The 27,668-nt window shown below is 38.5% G+C and overlaps 1 protein-coding gene across 5 annotated transcripts in view; it reads right to left on the bottom strand.

The window, feature by feature from the left end:
- Positions 1 to 23,318, bottom strand: part of FMR1 (FMRP translational regulator 1) — a 32,027-nt gene extending 8,709 nt beyond the window's left edge. The window contains exons 1-12 of one of the 5 annotated variants that reach the window (XM_039717387.1): positions 23,058 to 23,317; positions 19,227 to 19,282; positions 14,853 to 14,905; positions 13,921 to 14,014; positions 12,840 to 12,911; positions 12,419 to 12,567; positions 11,319 to 11,412; positions 11,114 to 11,230; positions 7,535 to 7,705; positions 7,355 to 7,433; positions 4,921 to 5,030; positions 1,483 to 1,569 (exon numbers count right to left, since the gene is read on the bottom strand). In XM_039717387.1, coding sequence (XP_039573321.1) covers positions 1,483 to 1,569; positions 4,921 to 5,030; positions 7,355 to 7,433; positions 7,535 to 7,705; positions 11,114 to 11,230; positions 11,319 to 11,412; positions 12,419 to 12,567; positions 12,840 to 12,854 — 822 coding nt within the window. In that variant the 5' untranslated portion in view covers positions 12,855 to 12,911; positions 13,921 to 14,014; positions 14,853 to 14,905; positions 19,227 to 19,282; positions 23,058 to 23,317. Of the gene's footprint in view, positions 1 to 1,482; positions 1,570 to 4,920; positions 5,031 to 7,354; positions 7,434 to 7,534; positions 7,706 to 11,113; positions 11,231 to 11,318; positions 11,413 to 12,418; positions 12,568 to 12,839; positions 12,912 to 13,920; positions 14,015 to 14,852; positions 14,906 to 19,226; positions 19,283 to 22,827; positions 22,885 to 23,057 lie in introns of those variants that run through there. The other 4 variants (XM_039717385.1, XM_039717384.1, XM_039717386.1 and 1 more) reach the window with 4 other exon arrangements.
- Positions 23,319 to 27,668: the final 4,350 nt, after the last annotated feature.

Raw genomic sequence — 27,668 nt, 5'->3', positions numbered from 1 at the left:
TTAATAATCTTTGCCTGGAGGCATAAAAACCATGAAAATCTTACAGGAACAGGTCTGTACCCCTTCTTGTCAGTGAAATGGAGGACATTATTCTGAATTAACATCAAATGTACTGTATATTTTACAAAAAGTTTCCTTAATAATCTTTGCCCGGAGGCATAAAAACATGAAAATCTTAGAGGAACAGGTCTGTACCCCTTCTCATCAGTGAAATGGAGGACATTATTCTGAATCGTATGGCAACAGGCCACTAAGATAACATTTTGTGTGTTTCTGTATAATGGGATGAGAAGGGCAAGATAAAATCTTTGAGATAGGAATCTATCCAGTAGTTATCACAAGATTGATGAATACTTATTTGTGACTTTCTGTTCAGGAAGGGTGGAGACCACTAAGACCAAGTGAGGATGAATTGATCAATCTAAAATAAAGTTGCTGGGCGATTAAACACTTTCCACTACCATGTCAGTACCCATTTAAGTACTCACATGCAAGTATGCATTTTAGGCAGCCAAAGAAGTTTAAACCAGAAATATCTTTTCAAATCATAGTGAGCACGCAAGAAATGAACTTGATTTTTAGTATTAGTTTTCATCTGGTTCTTCTCTGCCTCTGCCTTGTGACAGCTGCAGAGCTGCTGCACCTCTGCTCTAGAACACTGACAAAAGCAGGGTTAAAAGGTAAAGTGACTGAGTTGGTAAGAAAACAAAAGCTGTTTCTTCTCATGACTTCTTTGACTATCTGTACAGTAAAGTTCAACAATGTATAGAAATTTTAGCATTCTAAAAGATTCACTGATAGCTACTGCACTGACTGGACAGGAATCAAATCATGAATGGTCTGAAGTCTTCAAAAGAGATGCAAGACTTTAATTAAATGAACTCAAAGCTGTCTCTACTGTTAGATCTGGCCCTGCCATCGAAGATTGGGCACCTGGCCACACCTACCACAGGCAAAAGTAACTATAAGCAACAGTGTGGGATATCTTTTGCTACCTGTACAACAGACCACTCATCACAGATGACTGGGGAAGTTATGGAGCCAAAAGGCAAACACAATATATGAAGCTGAGTTGCCTACAAAACATACTCAGGTGTGAAATGTCAATTCATTACAGAAAAAGTAGTTTAGCATTTTTGCATTAAAACAAATGCCCACTCTATACAGCATTCTGCATGGAAGGCTGTTTGCTCTGCAGCTGCATGAAGGACTGACTACTCTCTCATATATAAAGTTGGCAGCACACTTTTAACAGATTTTTAAATTTTCTTACTCTTTTGTCATTTGCATCCTGAAAAATGTTGTCATCCCATTTTTCAGACAAATTATTATTTTCAAAACATTTTATTTTTAGACAGAAAACCTGTTAATATTAATTTTTCAACAGCCTCAGGATCCGCACAGTTTATCATCATCACACTGTTACCATCCTATGTACTGACAGAAAAAAAATCAGTGGTAAAGCAGCATCATTATCCTCACCTTTAAATAATTAAGATGATAATCCAGAAGAACAGTTGCATTAGTGATGCTATCCTTGGTTCCTACAAACACAAATGGTACCATGCCCTAAAACACAGTAACAATAGGCTTTGGTTATTGGTTAGGTATTGAATTCTGAAGAGAACCAAACTTCTTAAAACTTGAAAACAATTATTACACCATGAATAAGCAAAAATGAAAAAGAGAGACAACAGTATATTTTAACTCTGATATTGAATACACCATGTACTCTAATTCCCTTTATGCAAAGAGCTTTTTTAAACAGGCAGATTTAGATCATTTGCATCACAATGTCAATATTTACTTTTCTGAAGAAGTGAAAAAGAGTCAGTTTAGAACACTTTATGTTTTCTCCCTTCAAAATAATACCACCTTTGCTGACTGCATCCCTTCTCTCACAACAGCTCCTTTTGGTCTACCTTTGATCTTTTAAAAAAGTAAATCAAATTAACACTGTGTCGCAAAACAAAACCCTATCCTTCTTGAAGATCTATACAGTTGTAAAAAAAAAAAGCCAAAAAATATTCAAGGAAGTGTTAGTACTTCAGGTGATGATTTCTAACTTACAGTTTTACCCTTCAAGTACATGAAGGGTATTCAATAAATACATGGAAAATATACATCTGGAAATTCTGAAGTCTGAAATCATGACATTGGGAGACAAAACACCTAAGATTAACTTAGGCAGGTAAAACAGGTAAAAAAACCCCTATCTTAAAGGGCCTCACTGAGTGTGGAAAAAAAAGTAAACCTTAGCAAATACAAGGACAATTTCTACACCAAAACTACTACAATAAGACTGCAGCATTCCAGAGGAGTGAGCGCAGCCCTCAGAGGCCCAAGGAGTGAACCTGACTGTTCCAGCAGCTGCAGCACCTGGGCAGGTGAAGCGTCACTGTGGACTGCAGATGTTCAGCTGAGCATCTCCAACACTCAGCTGCTGAAGCCTGTGCCACTGCAGACCAGAGCCTGGCACACCTGCTGATTATTTCAAATATGGTTCTGCTAGCTCATCATTACCTCTAAAGAAGCCTTTAATTTTCACTGTACACACACCCTTTACAGAACTGCATTCCAAAGGAAGGTTTGCTGCAGAAGTGAAACCATTTGATACACAAATGTCTTAAAAATTAAAAGCACACTATGCTGAGATTGCCCACGAGTGGCCAGTCTATAATTGGTCTCCCCTTTTAGGGTTGTGTTTGGTTTTGTTCCCCCCTCCCTTTCTTTTACAGGCAAAACCCTTACATTAGACCTTACACATCAACATCAAGTAACCAGGAAAAATAAAATATACACAGTCCTCTAGTCCTAAGGAACCTCAACATTAACACTGACTTTCATGAGCATTAAAAATTCTTTAGCCACAGGCACTGTTGACTGAAATGTTTTATTATCTGGGGTATTTTAAGTTTCATAAATATTGTATACAACCTGATAAAGAGCAGTGAAATTTCTACTAAACTGGCATTAACTAGCTCACAGTATGAATTATTAAACGATGACAAGACAAATGATTTAAGAGGGCATTTAAGGAAACAGCTTGCTGCTGCTTCTGGCAGTGGATTCAAGGCATAACAATGCCAGCTATTAAGGATATGAGCTGGTAACCATGTCAAGAAATTTCAGCCATAGAAAAGCAGCAAAGTGCTTATTTTTTGAACCTTATTTTTGTCTTCAAAGCAAAAGCACCTATGTTCAACTTGGCTGCAGTGGGGAAAACTGAGCAGACCATACGTGCATACTAAATTTGGAGATAAAAGTAATATATATTACTATAACAAACAGTACCTATCTCATTTTAAAATATGAAAAGCCTGAAGATAGCCTGTTATAAAATTATGGGATGTATAAAACTGCACTTGAAACTAATGGGCAGTATTCTAACATCTCAGTCATATAAGTGCTGTATTAAAATTTAATTGAACTACTGTTCTACTACAAGAAGAAGGGCTGCAATATCCAAATTTACATATGTGAAGATTATTTGCATTTCATAGTTGAAATAAAACTGCATTCAATTTACAAGTACTAACTCTCACCTTAAAGTCTGATCTCAGGTTTCTATACTGCACCTGGTATGACACAACTAACACATGAAGCAGTGCAAGCAATGCCACAGTTAGAAATGTCATTAACAGGTAAAACAGAAGAATGAATGCAGAGCTTGACAGGTAAAGAAGATCTTTCAAGATAATCCTTAAAAGCCATGTTTTGGACAGAAAAACATAAGCAAATCAGCTTTTTCAAGTTGGAATTTGAAAAAAAACAAAAAAAAGCCAGACATACTCCCTGCAGCCATGACTACTGGCTCTTTTACCCTTCTGTGATTCTCCAGCCTGCAGCAACAGCAGCACCCTCTTGCTTATTAAACTAATTCCATTTTATGCTGCAGGAATTTTTCTTTAGAAATTAAATACAACAGAGCAGTGAAACCTTTAAGTCTAAATACTGACCATTTACCTTTCCAGACAGATGTAAAACTAGTAGAAGAGTAAAAAAAGCCCTTAGTTAATTGCTTAGCCACTCTGTACAGAAAGATGGAAATTGGATTGTGGATTTCCAGTAAGTCCTACAGTGATAAAACAGCAGAGGAAATAACTACTCAAGCAAGAACGTAAGGGTTCCAAAAAATACATTTCATAGCTTATTCAAAGTGCAAAGGTTCTTAGCTGGTACATATTTGGATTTTGAGTTAAATGAAAGGCAGTTCAGTTTTCTTTAAGCACATTTCACACCTGAAACTGCAGGCAGTCTTTTTGCATTGAGATGTCAAGACCTTCATGCTGTAAGATTTTTTGCATACCACAACCTTGCCCCTCAGTGCAGCCCCACACAGAAGTGCCTCAAATGACAATGTCTGAGACTTCCTTCAGGCCCTTTACAAGGCTGACAGACTTCCTGTGCAAACCTGGCGTTTCACAGTGTTCATGCTTGTTTTTCCTTTAGTTATAATTTACAGGCTCTTGTCAACATAGGCAGTATTTTTTTAAAGCAGAGATTTAACATAAAGCACAAGTTTTTCATTTCAACAGAAGAAACTGCTAATGAAAAATTAAACCAGGTAAAAACCTAAGAAATCAAACTCAAAGAAGAATAATGAATGAAACCAGCAAGTTTCATATATATGGATTTATAGCCTAGCACATGCTGGGAAATGTCATTGCTTCCAACAGGAACAATGTGAAATCTCTAAGAAGGTGCACCACCAATAAATTTCACAAAGCATTTTTCTAAAACAGAGAAGCCAAATTTATATAAAGATGTCCCTCAGCATTAATAGAAAAGATAGAATCCATCAGAAAACACATTAATCAACACTTTCTTACCACTACAAAGATAAAAAGAATTTATTTTATCATTGGGTAAAATATAACCAATTAACAAAAATAAAAAATAAATTAACTGAAGACATACCTCTTCTTGTGGAATATTTTTATCATTTTCAGCCTCAATTCTCACTCTTACAACGCCAGATTTGTCCACTATCTCCTGAATCAGTTTTCCATTTTTTCCTATTACTTTTCCTACAGAAAGAACATACAGAACATTCCACCTTTATGGTTTTCCCCAAACCTGAGAGTATTGCTGTACTCCAATTAGACAAGACTATTTAAGTGCCAGTGCAAGAACTTGATCCTCTACAACAAACATTTAGCTAACAAATCCACAAACTGAAATGTCCACATATCTTGTGGTCTTAACTTATAAAACACACTGATCACAGAAATACTCAGTACCTTGAATGCTTATTTGGCTTTGCTTTGGTAGGTTTAAAATAACTTCAGTGAATAACAAACATATCTGTTTGCATTTAAAAGAATCCAATCAAAACAAACAAAAATAATTTTACAGTGCCTTAACATTTGCTGCAACTACTTCTTGTGTAAGCAAAACTTAGTTAATTTACAAAATCTTAGCTGATCAAATACTACCAAAGATACTGTCTGAGGCAGATGTAAAATTCTCTAAAACTGGGGATTTTAGACATTTTTGCCAGTAGTTTATAATGCACTAAAAAGTCAAAGATAAACAAGGAAATAAATTATACTCCAACGCCAGTAATGCAGACACATATCTTTTGAAGCAGACATTCTAGTGTGAGACAAGGAAAATGAAAATTTAGTTCTCTCCAATCTCAGCAAAACAACGTGCTGCAAACTGGCAGGAAAACGAAGCTGCTTGGGACGTGATGAGGGAGAGCCACATCCTTCAATCACAGCTTTCAAGAAAAGCTTAAAAGAGTCATGTCAAAGATGTTTTCTGCATGGAACAAAAAAAAAAGTATTTTTGTTTAGCAAACTGCTGGAAATCTTAAAACATGATCTTTTTTCATTGTCATGTCACTAAATTAGAGGTAAAAAACCCAAGTGCATAACAGCTACTGTTTGACTGATACAATTCATCCATGAAGAAGAATCTAAATGCCACTTTTAGTCACAACAGACTCCTATTGCTCCTATCATTCAAAGCTAAATAAAGTTTCATTTTTGTGTTTCAACTTTTCTGACATGAGTATTTGCAGAAAACATGACAAAATATGTCCAGTAAGTTCCTCCTCAATGACAGGCTGTTCTGAGTGTCAAAAACTACTTCTGAGTACTTTATCTGACTACTTCATTTCATTATAAATTACTGGCAAATGGAACAGCACCTTACTAATAAATGGAAAAAAGCCTTGGTAGTGATTAAAAAAATAAACCAAACAAAACCGCCAAAACCTCCACAATTCACATCAGTTACTCCAGTCAAAGCTTTTGTGAGGATCTGGCAACACACAAATATTTTCAAATAAAAATGTCCATACAGTCTTTAAAAAATGAATAACATGTTGGGTGGATTTTTTCTTTGTTTGGATTTTTTTCAGTTAGAATTTTTAAAAATATAATTAAATAGAAAAAGGTGGTTGTTTGCATTTTCTTTAGATTAACAAATATCAATATATATTATCTCTAAAAAAGCCTCCTGCATTTTTGAAGCAAATTACTAGGAATTTTAGAAGGCACATTATTAAACACAGCTTATTTCAGACATAACATAGGGTTCAGCCAAAGTTATATTCTGAAGTATCCATGTCAAGGATTAAGAGTAGAAATGAAAAGCTGCCAAAAAAATATAATTGCTAAGTTCTAAAGAGAAACAGACTTTAAGACCTCAAATTAAAATAATGATGGCAGGTTATCATTTTCACTTATCACCAGTAAAAACAGGAGGGAATAAGGAAGAGAAAACTACTGCCTTTAATCAGTTCCAGAGCTGAGCTGCCACATTCCTTAGTACTTGTTCTGCTGCAGAATTTCACACTGCTTCAACACCAGCTTTCATACCCTCCCTGACAACCTATTAAAGCATTTGCTTTCAGGGCTATGTTATAAAGTATTTTCTCTCCTCTTTTCTTATCTACTGAATGAAATAACGTATTTTTATTTTGCTTTAGCATCAAAAGCTCACTAAAAGACTTCTCCACATATACAAGGGATGCATGTTTTCTTAAGGACTTTTTTATTGTTTGGCAATGGAAGTATTTTAAATTTTCTTCATCACTGATACCCAAGTCCTAGTTCATATCACAGTGCTGCTTCTAAACATCTCTAAAAGGACAGGGGGAAACCAGACAAATGTAAATCAAAGAAATTATTCAAAATATACTAGGAAAATATGAAACTGCAGATTCATCTCTTCTATAGCTGACCTAATCTCTGGACATGTTTGGGGGAAGTAGATAATTCTCTGGCTCAATCCAGAAACTATTCTGCCTCATATTTTATCAGCACATTGCTTCTAGTTCAGTGCACTTCTCAGAAAGCATTTTTCTTTCCTATCACAGAGGCAGCTTCCAGAACTGACATACCTACTAAATTCCTTGGGACTTGTATGACATCTTCAGCAAATTCAAGGTAACTCCTTGCCTTTTTCACCGCATCTTGATCCTACAACAGAAAGATGTGTAAGAAACAAGATGCATTTCCCCAAGGTTTTTGTTTGCTTCTTCCTTTCAGGTATTTTCTGAAATGATAAAAAGGGAACTCACCTCTCCATAAATATGGAATGTACAAGTATCTTCATCAAGATCAATGGCAGTCACTCCAGGGACTTTTCTGGCTTGCTGAATATTAGCACCATGAGTGCCAATGGCCAAACCCATGAGGTCTTCACGTACTACAAACTGTTCATGGAACCGGGATGCGAGTTGCCTAGAACTCTGAAGAAAAATCTAGAGTCAGTTCACTATTGCTTGTCTCTCCAGCACACTGGAGATAGAAATCAACATAAATTTCAAGCCTATTTTTCAATTAGGTGCTTAAGCTTACTTTTTATTTACTCAATCCCTTTATTGCACTTATTTTAGCTTCAAAAGCACCAAGGAGTCTCCTTCAGAAGTCTTTTAAATACTAACATAAGGCTGGCCTCTAGCTGTGTTGACACCTGTTTTTTGAATTACCCTTTAACAGCCACAGCTATCAGGTGTTACTAGGTAAGACAGCACTCACAAGGTAGTAAAATAGTAACTACCTTACTATTATTAAAGCAAACCTTCTGATTTCTGAGAAAAAAAACCAGCACTAATTTCACCAGGTGGTGAAACTGTAATAACTCAACCACTGACACAAAATTATATATAAAACAGAGCAGCTGTGGATATCTACTGCACTTAAAAAAAAAAAAAAGAAGAATCTGTGCCTATGCATGACAACACAAAAACTGTCTGAATTCAGAGAACAAATATGTTCAGAATTTCATCCAGGAATCACACATCTACCCAAACAGAAGGGTCATACTGAGCACTCACAAGTGTGAGCATAACAGAACACAGGAAAGGAACAAGTGCTTAATGCATTGTGGGAAAATAGAGAATTTCCAACTGTGATAATCTATTAAAGAAGGAGTGTTTTGCAAGGAAAAAAAGATAAAAGCCAAGACACAGAATCCTGTCCATGTTTCTGCACTGCAATCAAAGCTGTAACTACTGTCAAGACATACATAAGCACTCTTCAAATTAGCAGTTTAATGTCAGCAAAGTGACACCCTACAGATGTTGAGAAAACATCAAGGAATTGCTCAAAACAAGCCCTATGCTGTTCCAGCTAAACTGGTACTGCTTTCTGAACTGCTCCTGCTTAAAGCTGCTGGTAAATATCCTGTGCTAAATCACTGTTTCAAAGAGCTGGTTACAGTAGATAGTGATGTAAGTATCCAAGTGAATGAAATACTTCAGATACTCTGAGAGCACTTTCAAGTACCTCAACAGCTACATTACAGACAATTTGGAAAGCAAAAGTTATTTTTAATCGCTCACATTTCTACTTCTAACAGATAATCCAAATGCTGATTTACTAGTTCACCTCTTTTATAGACAGCCAAATAAGAGGAGAAAACAAGATGACCAAGACAAGTATCAGTTGTTAACTATCTACGACATGTGAAAAAGATGAAGCTACATCATCACTGAGGACCTTGGCTTTGACAGTCAAACCAGAGTTTTACTGCCTGCACTAAAACATCATCAGCTTTTCTGCAAATTATTATGAAGTTGTTCTATTTAAACATCAGAAATTCTGTATTCTACTTCCCTCCAATACATTTGGAAGAAACATCTATACAAATAATGTATTCATACCTACACAGCAGCCAGAACTGAGTTCTACTTAGATACAGTAAAATTCAACCAGAACACAGAACACTTGTCAATTCAGGCTTTTTAGTATGTGAAAGACACCCAAACCAGCTAAATCACACCCACAAGGAAAGAATACAAACAAAAAATAATCTGTTATTTTACTTGATGCTCTAAAAGCCATGTTTGAGAAGCAGAGCCATGCAAGTCAAGAAGATAATATTCAAAAAAGAAGGTACAACAAAAAGGAAGAAAGCTCCATTGAACAAAAAAAAGCTGGTCTAGTGATAATGACTCAGGAAACAAAATAGGTAAAACTGCTAGAAGAAAAGAAGTGGCAGACTTTCAAAGTTCCGTGACTATGAGACACATACAAAGGTTTACTTGATGAAAACAGTGAGCTGCTATTAATAATGCAATAAAGCATTCACTAAATATTTTTTCTGCAGATGGACACGTGCAGTCTGTTGCTATGTCAGTATCTCAACAATAATCATGAGCATGATTTTTATTATCTGAAGCTCTTCCTTTCAACTTTGGAAGAAACTGATTTTATATTTACTCTAACTACAAGAAAGACAAATGCCAAAATGAAAAATACCAGCCAACTTCTGTCACACAAATTTTAACTGTATATATTTATCTCACAACCGTTATTTAAGTACTTAGGTAGAAACTGAAGTTCAACAATGGTTTTCTAGTGAGAACAAAATCAAGTTTGAGACTTTCACAGCAGCAAAAAGACTCAGTGTTACAATGGCAAGAAGAATCCAAGATTAGTTTGGGAAAGGAATCAATGACAACAGTTGTTGGTGCATGCATTTGTGGGGGCATGTAAAGAGAATTAGCTCTAAAGAGGCTGTTGTTCTTCCCACCTCCAAAATAATACTTTGCACTTCAGGAGGTAAACTGCCCACACAACTGTCAGTTCTGGAGGATAAAGAAGAATGATTACTGAAGAGCTACAGTGGGGTGCTCAGTAAAGAACACCAATGAGGAAGAACTGGTCCGTCCATCTTGAGAAAAATCAAAACCCAAACAAACTTGGATTTCAGCTCTGAAACACAGAAATCAAGATACGAAAGAGAGAACAACAGAAGTGAGAACTTCTTGTAACAGTGAGTATACCCACTGGAGACACAGGGCCTGAACATGACATCCCACTTCAAACAGATGTAACCCCTGGGAAGGGGGAATGAAAGCTGGCTCTGCAGAAACACTGCTGGTACACACCCATGTCAGACCAAGTTACAGGAGTTTAAAAATGGCACCCCTGGTTCTGGACAGCGAATCTAAAAAGTTTTCATAAATATTGCTATTTTTACTAATTTGTAGATAGGAGAAAAACCATGAAGAAATGTTAATTCTGGTGTATAAAAAACCCTTATTTCCTTGCCTACTCTTTTTCTTTTCTTTTTTTTTCTTTTACCCATGGACAAGTATGACTCAAGCTTCTTGCCAGTCAACACCCACTCACCAGTCACAGGAGTATCAGAAGCTGTATCTGCTGTAAGATTATTTCCTAACATTTTATCTACAGACAAACCTATCCCTTCATACATTCAACCAGCATCAGTTTTCACCCCTTCCATGTCATTTTCTCTGTATTGTTTTGTTTGATCCAGTTTTAGTCCTACCAGGATCGTAACATATTCACTCCCATCTATTTTTAAAGCTACCAAATATGCAGCATTATTTGTGCAATGATGGATACATATTATATGCTTCAAAATATTAAATAAATACACATATATGTGTGTCTACATAGCTGTATTTAATCCCCCACAAAACCCTGCTGATAAAAATGAATCTTTGAAAGAATAGTCCCTATAACTGTTTGGATGATACTTCCACCTGCCTTTTTCACCACCCAGATTATTATCAATACATCATTACTTTCATCTCAGTGCAAGTCCCACCAGCTAAGCAACACACAAAGGATTTTTTTTATCACTTGTTTCACTCAAATTACTTCAGTGAAAACAACCAACATACCTCCAGCTGTTTGCTGGCCTCTTCATTTCTCAGGATCAGGGATAACTTGGTGCGAAGACTCCGAAAGTGCATATCAATCAGCATGTTGGCCCGCTTCGTGGTCACATCGTTGATTGACTGCATTGTTAACAAACACAACAGTGCTTTACACATGGGCTCTCGAAACAAACCACTGCCAATGGTACAGTAAAACATCTGTACTTACCAAAATAATAAGCTGGTGGTTTTCAGAATCATATGTTACAGAAAAAGCCCCAACTGCCTTTTTGAAGTCCTTATGTGCAGATTCTTTGGCACACCTAGGGATAAAAATGTAATAAAGTTAAAAATAGTAACCACTGTGTTTATGGTTAACATCCACAAAGAATAATTCCTTAATACAAAGAATGTAAATAAAGATTTCCAAGCTCTCCCTTTCAAAGCATATGTTATTTTATTCTGTTATAATTTATTTTACTATTTTTTTTCATTTGTTTTCACATGAGTAGAATTAGAAACATTTCCAAAATTTTCTGTATGTAAATCTGTGAAATGACAAGTTACACAAAACTACCTTAAAAAGCTATAATCACTGTGATCAGCAAGTTCTAGACTTCACACACATCAAAAACCACTAAAATGTGTGATTTCATTTTAACCCCTGCAGCATTCTAATGACCATATGCTCATCTCATGCTGTGCTTGGCTTCCCCAGGTTTCCTGTGTCCACTCACCACTGAGTGAACTTGTGTATGCTGTAACACTAACTTCAGGAAGTTTTAGTCTAACCTGAATTTATAACTTATTCCACACTGAGGCAATAACATGCATCTCAAGGAAAGCAGAAAGTGACCTGAAGGTAAACAAGGGGAGTCAATATTAATCTGACTTTTAGAGCTGTAACTATATGACAACAACATGTTCATGGCCTAGGAGAAAGTTAGCTGGCTTTGTATCATACTCTGGGAGGTTTCATTATTGTTCAACTATTCCCAAAGTCATCATCAAATAATAAAAGTTGACCAAGGATGGATTCAGATTAACCTGTGCACACCACTGAACGGCACTAAGAGTGAAAATCTTAATCTGCATCACACACAAACCTTAACATTTTGAAGAAAGTGTTTCTTCCTCCAGGACTAAACCACAATTCAAAAATCATCTTTTCTATTTTTGAGTATGACCACATCAATATTTGAATTTTTTACATTCCTACATTTCAATAAGCTAATTTAGAGTGGTAAAAAGCGTTTTTATTCCTCTTGTCTCAGGCTTAAGAAGTTACCCACATTTTGAAACAAGTTATAAAGAAACGCTTGTACTTACATTTGCCTTAAATCTTCAGGAACTGCCAGTTTGATTTTATGAAAAGTATCTTTTGTTGCGGGTTTATTGGGGTTCACAGATCTCAAACGTTCAATTGTGACAATTTCGTTGTATGTAGCATCACAGGCTGCATATTCTATTACGTAGAACTGATATAAAAATAATAAAATCATCCAAGCCACATATTTTATGACATGAGTGAGCATTATACTATTAAGGAAAAGGTACTTTTATTAACTGTACAAATCAAATTTGACTTCTCAGGTTGAGGTTAATGGTAATTGCAACTGTCCTAATCAAGAAACTCTTAACAAATGAATAGAGATTAGTTCAACAGTGTACATCAATATATAAAGAGAAAAGAAAGAAAAAAGTATAAGTAAATATAAAATTATATATATGTATATATGCATACTCCTACCTCACCCTTTATCATTCTCACTTTAGCCAACCACCAACAGCAGGGTTCTTTTTCATTTGCCCTGGAATAAACCTGAACAAAATACATACATTATATCCTTAACAGACATCACAAAAGCTGACACTAATATGATCAGGAACTCCATAGGAACAAAATCCAGCAAAACATCTGAGTACATAAAGTCTCTGAGCATGACACAGGAAGCATGTAACAGCAAGATTGTATAGACAAATAATAATAAATAACACAGTGCCAAATCTACTGGCATTGGCTGCCTCAGTCTTGCATGCAGTCAAAAGAGAGATAATTCAGACTTTTATGTCTGTTAATATTTAATCAACAGTATTTCTAATAGTGTGTAGGTCTGATGAGGGCCTACCAGTGGGTGAGAGAGAGGTCACACATCTACACTTCTTTAGCACATATATGTTATCAGCCACATCCACATTACAGAAGTTTTGCCATTTTCTTATCTTTCAAATTGAAAACCTACAGAACATGCAAGCAGAATGCAAATCTTGCAAGTCCTCTTTCTTTAAATTAATTATAAAAGTGTTACAATTTCTAAAACAAGGTTTTAGAAATATGCTGCTTTAAAGTCAATCTCTTTGCATATACACTATTTACATATGCACATATATTTTGATGTTTTAATGTATACACATATAATGCAAATTATCTGAGTCAGCTTGAAACTTTTCTCATAGAGACATTATCACCTTACAGCTTAATAACTACAGTTCATCACCTATTTCTGAATTAATCCAGTCCTAGAAAGGACTGATCTGTAATCAATGCAACACTGATCATGTCTGTAAATCAGCACATTTGTAACTGAGCATGGAGGTCACGGTACGTGGAATTTTACACGGCCTTTTGTGGTACATGGAATTTGCATGGTTTACTACTGTCAAAGTCTGGGTCTGGTGATGGGCCTGACACTGTGTTTTCTGCAGTACTTGAAATCAAAGAAGGTGACATCACCTAACATGGAAGCAAACCTTCCAGTGGCTTGGCTGACATTTTTCACAGCAAGTTCTCTCACTTCTCAAGACAAGAGCTGTTAATGGAGCATACACACCTCTACTTCATCGCTTTCATTTATGTCTTTATTATAGCCTGCAGGTGGTGGGAACCTCACATCATGGAATGGGATTTGTCTCTCTGGTTGCCAGCTACAAACAAAAATCACAGTGAATGGTCTAAATATTTTCATCTTCTCTGTAAACAAAACCAAACATTTTTAATCCATTAATTTTACTGCTTCAAATTCTGTGGAGCTTTTGTGCATATATGTATTAAAGGTAATGAGATCCAATGTATACATAGTAAGAAAAAACACATCTAAATGACCATTAAGCATCTTAAATGAAACCCTGATGCCATCTGCACTCTTTTGAATCTTTTAGTAGAAGCCCTTCCTCTATTTACAGGTATGGTTTTTAACCCCAACATTAGAAACACAGATTTAAAACATTCCGTAACACATTTGGATACTTCCTTCAGAACAAGCCTGTATCTTCTTTTTCTTTAGTTCAACTACAGGTTTTGAAAATTTGATCAGTATCCAGTCTGAATACAGTTTTAATTTTCATTTTCTTTAATGGAGACTGGTTAACTTTAGTTTCTTGATCAGAAAATTGGTGTTCATCATTTCTCTACAGAACAAATTTTGTAATAATGGAATCTTCTAAAACTAAGGCAGGACATTCACACGAGAAAAAGTCAGTAATGGTGCAACTGTTGACTTAGTCAAACATAGGTTGTCATCATGTAAATTCAGTAACAACATGATTATCTTCCCAGCAAAACCCATGTTACTATGGTTTTGCACCTGAAAGTTTTTAAACCATTAAAAGCACTTATATAGAAATGTCACAAAATAGTAGATACTAAATATAACTTTAAAACATGCCCACAGCAAGTTTACTTAATACACACTACTCTACACAAAGCCATATTTAGGTCAATCAAATGCAAGGTTTACAGGTACAACACCAGCAATGCACTTACTTGTTTTCAAATGAAACTGTTATTGAATCTTCATGCACATCCTTTACAAATGCCTGTGGAGGAAACAAAGTATAATGATGGTACGCTTATGGACACTTTCAAAAGTTATTTTAAACCTGTAGAACACTTCCTTTTCACAAATACTGATGAATCTCACAATAAAAGTATGTTTTAAAGTCAGCCTCTTTAATTTTGCAATAGACTTCTATAAAACACATAGTGAAAGCTGATAAGCTCCTTGGTTCATGACTGCCAGCGCACCGATACACAAACAGAATGCCCCAGCTGTGAGGACATGATTTCTACTTTTTAGAAGCAATAGGAAAGGTTAGTAGGAAATGACAAGATAATTCAAGAGTTTTAAATGTTTGGTTTTATAACCACATTTAACGTATAGACAGGCACAGAAATTAAGCATCAGTATTCCTCAAAAAACAAAACCAAAGCCCACAAAACCTCCAAGTCCTGCCTCTTCTTTACTTATCTCACAGTACATTTGAACATTGCAGTAGCAAAATTCATCTGTATCAGTTTCAGCAGAACCTCCCCAAATTTACTTCATCACACTAAGCCTGTAGAGCATAAACTTTAGATAAATGCCCTGGGGCCAGCCTTCCCTTTTTTCCTGGGGGATGGACAGCAGTTGTGCTCTCCAAGCCACCACAAAGCACAGGACAGAACTAGAATTCAGACCAAGGGCTCCTCCTACATTAAGCACTCAACTGGCTGATTTGGATTTGATCAATACTTAGCTTAAAGCCCCAAATGCTTCCCCCATTCCACATCTACAGAACAGCAAGACCAGCATACTCAAAGAACTTTGGGATTTACCAATGAAAATATTTTTCTTAGCTTGAAACAATGGGTCACAGGTTAACCAGGGATGAAAAGATAAAGTAAAAAAGTACCTCTATGAATTTCTGAAACAAGTTGCTGACATGCTGAGTATACCATTAACATTAGTTCACACATAGTATCATTGAAAGGTAGGTAAATAAAAGCCCATGAACAAGAAAGGACAGAGAAGTTTTTTCTACTAATGGCGATCCACCTTAGTAGATAACAAAAAATCTCAGTAAACTGAAAATAATTTAGCAACAACTACCACTTCTGTAGAAGAATTTGTTAATGAAGTATGGAACATTTCATTATTCTCCATTTTATTATTCTTGCCCTTGCAAGTTTCCAAGACAAGTAGAGATCTCTTACAAGAAGGTAAGAGTCTCTCTTACATGGAACCTAAATGCTTTTTAAAAAATTCTTTTGCTATTTTTGCTTTGCAACATATTCCAAAATATTTCCTGAGTTGCAGCAGTATCTTAGTATCAAAGAGCCACGTCTGATAGCTAATACAGAGCTCCAAGAACATAAATCTCATCACTCAGAGTAATTCAGTAGAAGGAAGAAACCATCCAAGTTGATAACTGAAACATAACCAATGCCACTGATAACAGAAGTCAAAGGAAAGCCACAGTGGCAACAGCAAAAAATTATTTTACACCTTGCTCGTCTCTCAATACTCTTAGGAACAAGACTTATTATTGCCAGCAAACCAAGGAGACTTAAAAAAGTCTCGCGATGTATTTGCATAATTATGAATTTCATAATTCCATATTCCTTCAAAGGGGATTACAAGCACAGCAGATGTTTTTCAGTGACATGGTACAAAGACTTAAGACCACATCTCAAGATCATGTTCATAGGAGTACAGAAAAGGTATTTACATGAAGAGGCAGCAGAGCTCTCAGTTGATCATTATTCATACATTTAGCTTGTGTTTCATATTGTGGTGTATTCTGTAAGAAGATTCCAGAACTGGATATGCATTTGAACAATACAATGGTAGTCCTGACTCATTTCACAACATTACACATATCACCTTCAAAGGCTTCACCCACATGTCTTCCAATGGTAGTAATGTGCAAGTTATTCTTACAAATGCAGCTGAAGTGGATGACTTTAACACCTGAAAGACACTATGATCACTACCAGACACTAGGTATGGCTCCTCTGTGCCACAGACTGGACAAGGATTAATAGTAGTACTCGAGAATGTAAAAGCAGAGATTATTTTACAAAGCAAATTCACCAGAAACAATACCAGCAACACTTAATAGCCTTCAGGAGAACAGGTAAGAGCAACACAACCCCTGCCCTGAGAAACAATCTGTTGATACCTAATTTTCTCATATTTCTAAAATGTCAAAAAAAATCACCTTGTCAAAAAATCTTGTATGAAAGATACTTTGGGAGAAGTCATCACCTCTGTGATGATAAAAACACTAAAAGGTGTTCTAATCAGCACTCTGAAAAAGTGACAGAAAATGGCAGAAAAATTCACAAGCACAGCAGCAAAGAGCAAGACTACATCTTATATCCAGAGAGAAATGGAATAGAGCTCCTAACATCACCTTGAGCACAATCCTAGGGACTACAGCAATATATCTAATTAAAGGTAATAAGGGTAAAACCTACCATTAATAAGTAAACCAGGATACGCAACAAATAAATCTAAGTTAAGCTGAAGACTAGCCTGTAACTTCAAACAGTTTAGCAATTATATTATCTGGAAACACTAAAACTTGAGAGGCACAGCTGGCTGAAAGAGCAATGAACTACACTGTCCTGTTTCAGCTCCCCTTAAACAGTTCTTGCACATTGCTTTGGTCACAATCCAGAAATCAGAGGGAACCTGAACCAGGAGCACAAATTAAACTGGCTGACCTAACACAGGTAGCATCAATACAGACACTGCCAAGGAAAACCACAAATCTGAATTTCTTTAGCTTACACCAAGTTCAGAAGAGTCAGACACAGAAACAGATATTCATCTGTTTTCACTTCAGTCTGGCCAAAACCATTGATGTCATAACACTGTGGTTTGTCTTTTAATTAATAGTCTCACAGAATTACAAAAGTTCATTGGAATAAATTTATAATCCATTACAAAGTTAACAACGTCTTGCCAAATACTAATTTCAAGGCTGCAATATATGAAACATGTCTGCACACCTCTCTGTGATCTTTATGCTTAAAAACCACCATGCAAGATATATTAATGACTATTAATACAGTCCTTAATATTTGGTTGTCTAATCCTATCTATCCAGAGAAAGGGGGTTTTCCTTGTTTTTCAGTTTCTTGTGACACAGAAAAATGTCAGATACTCATCACATCAGTTTACCATTGTCTGGACCACAGCATCATGTCAATTTTCCTCCAATATAAATATTTAAACAGATCTGTAGTACAAAAACATATTTGGACTCTTCAGCACTATATATTTCAATCTGTACACTTTCAAGTACAAACAGAAAGACCTGAAACACTTGTAAGTTTTCCTTGAAAAAACCTAATATTTAAGCAGCAATGCCTTTGGAAAACCAAAATTAATACTTTTCTGAACTGTTTGGTAGTCTTGTTTTTGTAATACTTGTGAAATTACACACAATGCTAAACAGAAATGAAGCCTTTATCACCATAACCCAAATTCACAGACACAGGACAAGCCAGCCCCAGATGTCAGTAAAGGCAGAGAAGAGACTCTGATCTCACACAAAGTATCACGAAAAATACAATAACCATTCATCAGCCTTTTTTAGCTAAAGAGTGTAAGTAGGCATGGAAATTCAAACATAATAGTGCAGATATTTGAGTTTAAAATGCACCCCCATGAAGGGACAGAACAGTGGCTCTGATGAACTGGACACAAAGATGAAATGCCTTAAAAACAAAGTGAAACTGACAGAAGCAAGATGAGGTAACAGGACAGCGAAAGACTGAAGCAGCTGACATACCATTATTACTAACAGCAGAAATACCAAGGAAGAGTACACAAAAATTGTGAACAGAAGCACATTTTATAATGGCAAAGGTTGATTCTTCTTCTCTAATGTGGAAAAAAAAAATCCAATGTGGTAAGTTTTCCACCCCAAATTTGACTCTGAGTCACATAAACCATTTCATTTCTCTCCATGCTTCAGATATAATTAAGTAAAAGAGTTTACAGCATGGCATTTCTCAAACACATAATCATTCGCATTCTAAGAATGGCTATATGTTGAATATATGGTCTAAATTTTACAAATTATTTGTTAAAAAAACTAATTATTGGAAACACCAGCATATTTTTATGCTAAATGGAATGACGGACACTTCAAAGGAAAAAATAAAGGCTTCAGCTGCCATGAAATTTTGCTTTTTTAAAGTCTGCTCACATCATCACATGTGAGCATTGTCAACCATTTTAATAAAGGAGAATAATTAACTGTAAGAAGGGAAAGTAAGGAAAATATGCTTTTTAACATAAAAAAGGCTATGTTGATAACAAACGTGCATCTACTGTTAGTGTAACTGTTCTGTAACATTTCATACCTGTTGGAAGGAGAATGTCAAAAGGGAACTCGGTGTATAATCAAGTCTGAGAAAGGCTGGACATACAAAGGAACAGAATAGGGAGAAGAAAAATAGTCACAGAAATGGTCACCAGAGGAGGGAAAAGCGTACAGGCGGTCATCCTCAGGAGGACTGAGCAGACAGGCTCATGAATGTACAAAGAGACTGGAGGTATTGGCTGAGGGTGTCTGCATGGAACAGTGAAAGAAAAAAAATGGATACAGAGGGCCACAGGAACAGTTACTAATAGTGAGACCCAGAGTAATAAAGTAGTAAGAAAGATGAATTATTTTATCAGCTGTAGCTTCAATGAAGTTATCTATAAAACCAAGCAAACAACAGCAAGGCGCTGAAACTACTGGGATAAAAAGTGGAAGATTTTTCAAAAAGTGGTAGAGCAAGAAGTGGCAAAAATTGGGTTACAGACACAGAGATATTAACAACAAACACCATCACAAAACTGACTGCCTCATAAGCAGGATGCTTTCCATCTTTAGCAGAGGACACAAAAGAGAATCACTCCCCAACTCAAAAAGAAAAATCAATCCCATGTTGGAAAGGCATCCAGCATGTCCCCTTTTAGAGGGAAATACGTAAAGTTAATCTCAAAAAGATTAGGCAAAGGCTGTCTATTAGTCCTCTGTGAATAAAAACTTCAAAACCCAATTTACTACTCCTATGCAAGAAAAGACATGAGAAGATATGTCCTAATACTGCACACCTTCCAGATTCAGTTACCTGGCTGTGAGCTGCAAAAAGGCAGGTTCCTTCCCTTGGATTCACAGCCCTGGTGGTTGTTGGACCAGTCTTCATAAAATAAGTAAGGAAATCTAACATTTTCTTTCCAAGGATTCTGGGCCCAACCACACAGCAAGTCATGACTAAGCATCTCTAGGTACCAGATTGTCAATTATCCCTGAATCATGCCCATTTACTGCACTGTGCTTTCCATGGAATAATTCATCTTAGGCAAGGAGGAAAAAAAAATCAGGAAAGTACAAAGTATGCACTAAGCAGTATTTTAATTCCATTCAGAAAGAACTAGCCTGCACTACAGCAGTCACATCAACACACTCCAGTACTCCAGTGCACCTGACCAGGATGAAATTTGAGTTCAGATCTCACAGCTGGCTATGAAGGCATCCTCAAACCATCTCCTATGTTTTGTGTGGGACATGAATCCTCTGGATAGATCTCACAAAACACTGCTTTGTTACTTTCAGGAGGGCTCAGGTGGGCAGTTTTGTACTGTAAAGATCCAGATGCTGGTGGGAACACTCAAAAATGTTCAGGTTCTCAGAGAGACCTAAAAGGAGGCTATGAAAAGCTGAAGCCACAACTGGGTGCCTACTTGAGCCACTTCATCCCATCCTGACTACAGCAGCCTCACACTCCTCCCCCTTCCATGTCTTAGTAACAAGAGAGGTGTATTTTTCCAAAAAATTTACATATTCTCATTGATTCAGAATTATTCAAAGCCACAGAAATTGTCACCAGTTATCAGTAAATCCTGAGACTGAATAAAATAATTGTTTTGCTTTTGGTTTGTTTGAAACATGACTGCTGTAAATCACTTCTCAGGAGGCTGCTTAAACTTTTAAAAAGGAAAAAATAAAACCATCCTACAATTAAATTCACACTTGACATCACTGCACGTTTCTTGTTATGCTGGGTCAACGTTCATTTTTTACAACCAAACTGCCAACCTATAAGGTGGGCATAAAACTCAAAAAATATACATTACTTTATAACAGAATGACATCACTGCACGTTTCTTGTTATGCTGGGTCAACGTTCATTTTTTACAACCAAACTGCCAACCTATAAGGAGGGCATAAAACTCAAAAAAAACCCCAAAAAAACATTACTTTATAACAGAGCAATACTCAGACATAATGATGAAAGAAAAATCTGTAATTAGACTTCAAGTAATTCAAACTGAGGGAAATTAGAGGAAAATTGCTGGTTTATACTGAACATTACTGCATAGAGTATAAAACAGCTCCCACTTTTTTGTTATTTTAAAAAATATGTTGCATTTATTTTAAGCATGATGCTCCATCTCAAGAGGTAATTCAGGTGAAGACAGAAATCCATATGCCCATTTTTCCCTTTAGACAACTGAACCAAAGCTGCTTGGTTAGTGATAAAGAGGAAACAAACAAAATCCTGTTAAAATTTCTAGAAGTTAAAGGACAAACATAACCATACTGCTTGGGGCAATGTCTGTGTTAGAACTTGGATACACTAAATCATGAATAAGCTTCCATGAACATATGCTCAAATTAAGCTTTCACCCACACATAAGGGGTGCAGGGCCCCATGGTGTCAAACTTGAACATAAACAATAAAAGTTTCAGAAGCTTTCATTTCTCCCAGGTTTATTCAATAATATTTGTCAATAAAGAATGTACCATGTCATTATTACCATCATTCTTTCACATCATCGTGTAACTACTATAATTTGATGAAAGCCTCATTAAAAGTTCTACTGTGCCATGCATTTACTCCTTTTGCTTCTTTCTGACCAAATATTGTACCTTTAAAAATGTAAAACTGATTTTTAAAAGTGCTAGATTATTTAATGCCAGGAAGCAATATACAGATGTAGAACTTTGACTACAGCACTGTGAGCTCACAGGATGCTTATTTACCACTGATTTGTATCACATACTTTTTTTAAAAAAAAATAATTATTTTCAGAATAGGATACTAGCACATGTATTTTAAAAATAAGCTTCTAAGAGGTCTTTTTTTCTTAGAAAAACTCAGAGGTGTTGGAACTACATCATTTGGATATCTACCTGGCTTGCCACAGGAACACGTGAGAGTGAAACTCTACCCAGTCCTTCATTGCTACCATAAATATTGGATGTCACACTATAACTAGGCCCAATTTTTAAAGTCCTAGGATCACTTAAAGCATGGGAAACCTGCAGGAACTGATCCATGACTGTTCCTGGTATGTTGATAGCAGGTCAATGAGAGTAGGCCCAAACCTACCACATCCGAATTTTATTTTCTGTAAAACTCCGAATTATACCCTATCAATAAGCTGATTAATACAACCCAGCTCATGCAAAGCCACACAATACTACACGGTATTAATAAAACATATTCTGTGCTCATACGTTCAAGGCTCAGTGATGGCTTCATTAAGCACAAGGGCTTGGAAACAAACATGCAATGCCACTAGTTAATTTCTGTAACAAGAAGTACATTTGATATCCATATGTTTTCAGGGACTCAGCACAGATATATGTGGCCAAGCAATGCTCTCTTTAACATCACTAGGCAGCCTCCCCTGCCATGGCATTAGGAGCCAGAATCACACAGCATTTCATCAGGAATGTGTACTAAGGAGGGCCCCCCTTCTCCCCGCCTCGCAGGCCGTGCTCATGCAGTGCAGCTCTCCGGGAAACCCGGACGGCGAGAGAGACTTTCCTTAAGTAGCGACAAAAGCTGAGGATTTAGCAATTAATGCCCCATCCCAGCGCTGATCCTCGCTGAGCGCCGGGGCCAGGCGGCCCGGGCGCCCCTTCCCACAAAGGGGAAGGCCCGAGGCCTCCCCGCTCCTCACCGGGCCGCGAGTCCGCTCAGCCCCGGCGGCCCCGGCTCGCTCCCCGCGGCCGCCGCGAGGGACCCGCCGCGGCCTCCACCCCTGCCGGGCTCTCCCTCCGCCTTCCTGCCCCGGGGCCTCCGCTCTCCCTCAGCGCGGGGAGGAGGAGGAGCCGCCGCCGCCTCCTCCTCCTCCCGTTGCCGTGCCCGCTCCCTCCCCTGGGGCCCGGCCCGGCCGCGAGCACCCGGTACCTTGTAGAAGGCCCCGTTGGAGCCCCGCACCTCCACCACCAGCTCCTCCATGTTGTGCGCGGTGCGGGAGACCCGGGCCCGGCGCCGCCTCCCTTCCCTTTCTCTGTGCCGGCGCAGGCGGGGGAGGAGCGGTGTGTGTGTGCGGGGCGGGGGCGCTCGGTTCACGCCGAGCCCGGGGGTGTGGCCACCCTGGGCGGGAGCGGGGGGCAGCGCCGGGGGCTCCGCTCGGCGCCTCTGTAACGGCCCCGCGCGCGCGCAGCCGCAGTGGCGCGGGGCGCGCGCGAACCCGGCAGTTGCGGGGCCGAGGTCCCGCCTCCCTCCCCCTCCCCGGCCGTCTCGCGCCGGAGTGACCGCCCCGGTGGCCAATCGGGTCGCGCGGTGCCGCGCCGCGCGCCTGAGTGACCGGCACTGCCGGCCAATCAGACCGCGCGGCCTGACCGGCGCTGGTCGGGGCGCGCGGCTGCCTCGGCCAGGCCCGTATGGCGGGGGGTGTGTGGCCGTGTGTGGCCGCGGCCCCGTGTCCCTGTGCCCGGCTCGGCCCGGGCCGCGCTCAGGCGGGGGCGGTGCCGAGGCCCCAAACGGCGTCGAGTAACGGCCCCGGGGAGCGATGGCCTTGCGGGGCCCGGGGCGAGGCGAAGGGAATGACGGTCCGAGCAGCGCGGGGGCTGCTGGGATGGAGGGGGACATGGCGGCCGGGCCCGTGCGCTTCGGTGTCGGTACCTGAGGGGCTGCCCTGTGAGGAGGAAGGCTCAGCCGTGCAGTGGGCTGTGCCTGCCTGGCCATTGCCAGGAGTTAACAATAAATGTGAATTGAGCACACACCTTGAGTCCTTTATGCAGTTTTGGGCACCAGAGTATAAGAAAGAGCTAAAGCTGCTGTCCAGAGGAGGCCACGAGCATGGTGAAGGCCCTTGAAGGGAAGCCGTGTGAGGAGCAGCTGAGGGCACTTAGTCTGTTCAGCCGGGAGGAGACTGCGGGATACCCCATCGCAGTCTGCAGCTTCCTTGTGAGAGAGAACACTGCTCTCATGGTGACCGGTGACAGGATGCGGGGAATGGCCTGAGGCTGCACCGGGGGAGGTTCAGCTTGGGTGTCAGGAGCAGGTTCTGCACCCAGAGGATGGTCGAGCACTGAATGGGCTCTCAGTTACAGCACTAAAGCTGTGGGGGCTCAAGAAGTGTTTGTACAATGCTCGGGCACGAGGATTCTTGGGGCTGTTCCATGCAGAGCCAGGAGTTTGATGATTCTTGTGAGTAACTGAGGACATTCTGTGATCCTGTGAATTGTGACTCTGCGTTGGGAATGGTCCTGCTCCTGCAGGGGTGGTTCTGCTGAAGACCTGAACAGCTCCCAAGGGTCTGGCACCAGACGAGCTGAGCTGAAGGGATGATTCCCCTGCCTCGCCCCGTAGCAGTTCCTTTGTTCAGCACACAAGTTCTCTGTGTAACGCACACTATTATTTTAGGACTGTAGACTCCATAATGTTGGAAAAGATCTCCAATATCACTGACTGCATCCTTCAGCTGCGCTTAAACCCTCATGGACATTTCAATGTGATGTTGCACATACACTGTAGAAACTGGTGGTGAATAAAGAGCTTAAGTATGATGGAACATCTACAGCTTGAGAGTACACTGGCACAAAAGCTTCTTGTTCAGCCTTACGTTAGACCTGCACAAATGTTAACATCTTCATGTATTCTAACATAACTTCAAAGAATCAGAGAAGGAAAAAAAATCAGAACTGTTACCCCTTTATGCTCAAAAATCACAATGTATTACTCTGGCTGTGATTTCTCTGAATGTGTGTGTGATGCTCTCCCTACATGAGTCGTGGTGAAATTGTACACCCATTGCACTCATTAGACAATCAGTCACAGGATGGACCTGCTTGGGGATGGCAGAGGGTCCAAGAGAAACTGAAGAAAGAAAAATTTAAAGATGAGGAACAAAGGAGCAATGACGAGTTTTTTTGTGTGGATAAAACCCCACCAGACAGATTAAATCTTACATAGTCTCCATGAAGGAATTTAGATACAATGGGTCACTGTTGTAACTTGTTTGTTTTTTTTTTAACTGGAAACCATATAAATGGTTCAACTCAACATTTCAACAGTCGCCAGGAGTGATGATGCCCAACTCTGAAAGTTACACGAAGTTTTGTTGTTTTTCTTTATTTTTTTCATGCATTGTTTGTCATAATCTCTTTTTTCAAATAGGTTGCTGTCATGAAGACTGATTATCTCTGAGCAATCAGAATATAAAGGTGTCTAATTTAGCTCTTCCAGTGATGATTTCACTACTCTCCCCAAGATAAAAGCTGCTGTACTGTATAATCTTCCATCATGCTTAACTTAAATTTTCTTTGCCATTGCTTAACTTTAACATTCTTTATTTTGACCTGACTAGTAATGTTCTAATCCTTGTCTACTTAATGAGAGCATGCACATATCTCCAGAGCCCACTCCCTAGTTTATCTGTTCATTTACTCCTAATCTTTCCTCTTGCTTTTCAAATTTCTCAGTTTTTCCAGTTTTACTTTGATTTTTACTATGAAGTATCTTCAGACCGAACTGTCCATGCCTTCTGCAATGTGTTTACAAATTAAGTAACTAATTCTTAGATAGAACCAGTAAATTTCTTCCAGTAAACTAGAACTTTTCCAATGTGTCTTATTTCAAATGTGGTGACACTATAAAAACACATGTCAGTAATTCCATTACAGTCTTTCACTATTAAAGGTAAAATGTTATTTAATTTAAATATTAGACTTCATTGATATACATAATCATAGAATCACAGAAGGAGTAGGGTTGGAAGGGACCTGAAAGATCATCTAGTTCCAACCCTGATGAGTGCAGTGACTTTTATAATTCAACCAAAATCCCCCACCCCTCCACCTCCTTGAATTCTTTTATATTTCCTGGTCTCTACCGACCTGTTCCAAGTCCCGGGTCTGGTCCTGAAGATAGAATAGAAACCCAGTACTTCTGTTTTATACTCAGATCTGCACAGCTTGGTGCTTGCAGGATGATCTGCTGACTGGATTTGTGGCCCTCGTAATTTGAAAGACCTCTTTTCATCATCCAAATAATTAAAAGGCAAAAGAAAACAACTTTGGCTTTTATTCACTCAAATGCCTTCTTAAATATTTATAGAGAATGTAAGAAAAAGGTCCCTTCCCATCTCCTCAGGAAGTTGAAGGTGAGTGACACTCCTCGATCATGTCAGAGGATATGATCCTTGATAATTGGTACAAATTTAACTAATGCTTTTTTTCTGAGGATTTGTATCTTAGATGTTCCAGTTGTTCATGGACCTTCACCAGGAAATGGCAGCCTTGATTCCATGCATTGAAGGAGTTAAGAATTTAAAATGTAGCCCTTGGGGCCAACCTTTCAGAACAGCAGCAGTCTCCCCCAACACCCTGCTCAGTGAAAGACTCTTCCTGTAGACACTGGGCTGAGAGGAACAGGAACTACTGAGTATTTTCCTCACCTAGAGAGATTTACCTAAAGGGATGGTCAGGGACTACAGATAAGAGTTAGTCATGAAACATTCTTATAAAAAGATGATAATCCAATTAACTATCAGAGTCTCTTAATGGAATTTTATACAGTCTTACTTACACACCTATTTTGGGCTGCAGTCTTGACAAGATTCATAGAGATTTTAACTCAGCTTTTCAAATTTCTGTCTGCTGATTTTCCTTGTGCATTACTTCACATGGCAGCCTCTCCTGGCTGACTCCTTGTCCCCTCCTTTATGATCTGTGGCATGCCAGACAGGTGATACTTCATATTTCCATTTAAGACTGGTAGTCACAATATATGGATCTTGTTCCTGACACTGTGATACTGAGACAAAGGGACTTTGCGTTCATGTGAGATATATAGGATTCTGAGTTGTTGCAATGAGACAAAACAATTCAGACTGCTGTATTGTCAGTTTAAAGCTGCAGCCAAAAGTTTTAGGGGGCAGAAGACTATTACACTCTGATAAAGATGGTCTGATGTTCTTTTCTTGTTAGTTGGCATGATATCCTCAATAAAGGCTTTTCTATAACTTCACTGAAATGGTGATGTTATGATAACCAGATCAGCACTTGGAAGAAGCAGTTACAGTTAATAGAGATACAAAGCTGAAAAACTTCTTTGGCATTGCTTTATGAATAATCAATAATAGCTGAAGGTTAAATATAACCAAAATATTGCAGTTTTATTAGCTTTATTAGCTTGTCCTTGACTGAAGTGATACACAGAAGTGACAGATATCCCAATCAGGATGTAGAGCAGTGGGTATTCCCAGAGCTTGTGAAGATAAGCTGAACTAAACTAGGGAAGATTTGAAATTTACTGTATCAGATTATGTGATGGCTGTTCATTCAGTTCTTTGAATAGCTAATGTGAACTTTCTCTGGGAATGCTAATAAAATACTCTGTCAGGTAGTGTTCATGTGGAGAGGCAGAAAAAGCAGAACAATCGCAAAAGGACAAACCTGAATATTGTAAAATGATTTTAAAAAATTCTTCATTTCATATATTAGGATGGTGGGTAATCTTTAACCTTGTAAAAATATATTAGTGGGAAGAGCCAACTAGTCTATTGATTTT

The sequence above is a fragment of the Passer montanus genome, unplaced genomic scaffold (genome assembly GCF_014805655.1).
Source record: "Passer montanus isolate IOZ18808 unplaced genomic scaffold, ASM1480565v1 scaffold38, whole genome shotgun sequence".
Taxonomy (NCBI): Eukaryota; Metazoa; Chordata; class Aves; order Passeriformes; family Passeridae; genus Passer; species Passer montanus.
Note: the sequence above shows the minus strand (reverse complement) of the source record. Positions and strands in the feature narration are given on the sequence as shown.